Raw genomic sequence first — 1,792 nt, 5'->3', positions numbered from 1 at the left:
GGTGCAGCTGAGAGCGGACTTCGTAGCTCCACCTCCACGGATCCCGCGCGAGCGAGTCGCTGATCACGCGCGAGCAGTCGGCAAGCAGCGCCTGGTGATAATAGTCGGCTGTTGCATACGCCCACACCGTGTTGGCCAGCTCCTGCGGCTTGAAGCCAGCCAGCCCGCCGCGCACCGCCGCCTCCGCCACCGCCGCGTACAGCGCGTCCGCAGCCACGCCCGCCGTCGCATACGCCCACACCGTGTTGGCCAGCTCCTGCGGCTTGAAGCCAGCCAGCCCGCCGCGCACCGCCGCCTCCGCCACCGCCGCGTACAGCGCGTCCGCAGCCACGCCCGCCGTCGCATACGCCCACACCGTGTTGGCCAGCTCCTGCGGCTTGAAGCCAACCAGCCCGCCGCGCACCGCCGCCTCCGCCACCGCCGCGTACAGCGCGTCCGCAGCCACGCCCGCCGTCGCATACGCCCACACCGTGTTGGCCAGCTCCTGCGGCTTGAAGCCAGCCAGCCCGCCGCGCACCGCCGCCTCCGCCACCGCCGCGTACAGCGCGTCCGCAGCCACGCCCGCCGTCGCATACGCCCACACCGTGTTGGACAGGGCCTGCGGCTTGAAGCCAGCCAGCCCGCCGCGCACCGCCGCCTCCGCCACCGCTACGAACAACGGGTGCACCACCCTCGCCTGCAGGCCGCACCTTGCAACGCCGTGAGACACGTTGGCCAGCTCGCGTGCTCGGCACGAAGAAACCAGGTCGAGCGTGCGCTGCACCAGCTGCTCAAGCCGCCCCTCGTGCCGCCGCTCGATGCGCTGCTTGCCCAGTTTGTTCCACAGGTTCGCAGCGTGGATGTGGTTCAAGATCGCGCTGTGGGCAGCAAAGAGCCTGAGCAGCTCGTCGGCGCCGCTGGCATGCGAGATACGGCCGCTGAGCTGCTTAGCATCGAGCTGACCTCCGGCAGCAGAGGTGTGCCTCTCGTCGCGCGATCCCGCACCACGCATCGGCGGACTCATCCGGCGGTCGCTGTGCTGAGGCTGCCACTCGACGCGGCGGTCGCGCCGGTCATGGTCGCGCCTGGGATCGTGGGACCGATCATCGCGCCGATCGTACAAGTCGCGCTAGCGCTCGCATATGCTTGGTCGGTCGTTGCAGTCGCGCCGCTCAACGTGCCGCCCGTCATGATGCGGCCGTCGTTCGCCTCGCAATGGCTCGTCGCGCCAGCGCTCAGCTGCGTGTGGCTCAGCGTGCCATCGCTGCTCGCGGCCACTGCACCAAGAGTCGTTGTAGCCGCGCCGCTCGTCATGCCGCCCGTCAGTGTGCGGCTCTCCTTGCCAACGCTCGTTGCGCCGTCGCATCTCATCCCGCCGCGGCTCATCGCGCGATCGCGACCGCCGTCGCGGCTCGCCCCGCCATCGCCGCTCTTCGCGTCCGTACTCGGCGCGCTGTTGCTCATCACGCCAGCGACGCTCCTCGCCCCAATAGGCGTCGCCTACAGCAATGAAGCGTAGCTCCTTCTGACGCTGCTTTCTTTGTCTACCTTCGCGCTCGAGGACATTTCATTTTTAATTTTATTTACGAGGTGTCCGCGGCCCACTTTGTGCCCGCGCTCTGACCGACAGTGACTGACCGCCGCAAAAAACCAAAACTCTCTCTCTCCGCCGCAAAAGCCCCCTGTGGTCGAAGGCTAGGTGGCGTGCCCCCCGGCACGAAGACTGGTCCGCCGTGTAGACGATGGGCTCTCCGACCCCGCGGCTGCCTGTCGGGTAGATGACGACAGCTCGGTTGTCCGCTAGCGCCGAGAT

General features: G+C 68.5%; 1 protein-coding gene across 1 annotated transcript; it reads left to right on the top strand.

The window, feature by feature from the left end:
• Positions 1 to 901: 901 nt before the first annotated feature.
• Positions 902 to 1,498, top strand: EMIHUDRAFT_254394 (hypothetical protein; the record flags this gene model as incomplete). The annotated part of the gene is made up of 1 exon (XM_005779247.1): positions 902 to 1,498. The coding sequence occupies one exon, from the start codon at positions 902 to 904 to the stop codon at positions 1,496 to 1,498; it is 597 nt and encodes a 198-aa protein (XP_005779304.1).
• Between the last annotated feature and the right edge of the window lie 294 nt (positions 1,499 to 1,792).

Source organism: Emiliania huxleyi, assembly GCF_000372725.1.
Source record: "Emiliania huxleyi CCMP1516 unplaced genomic scaffold EMIHUscaffold_2335, whole genome shotgun sequence".
Taxonomy (NCBI): Eukaryota; Haptophyta; order Isochrysidales; family Noelaerhabdaceae; genus Emiliania; species Emiliania huxleyi.
Note: the sequence above shows the minus strand (reverse complement) of the source record. Positions and strands in the feature narration are given on the sequence as shown.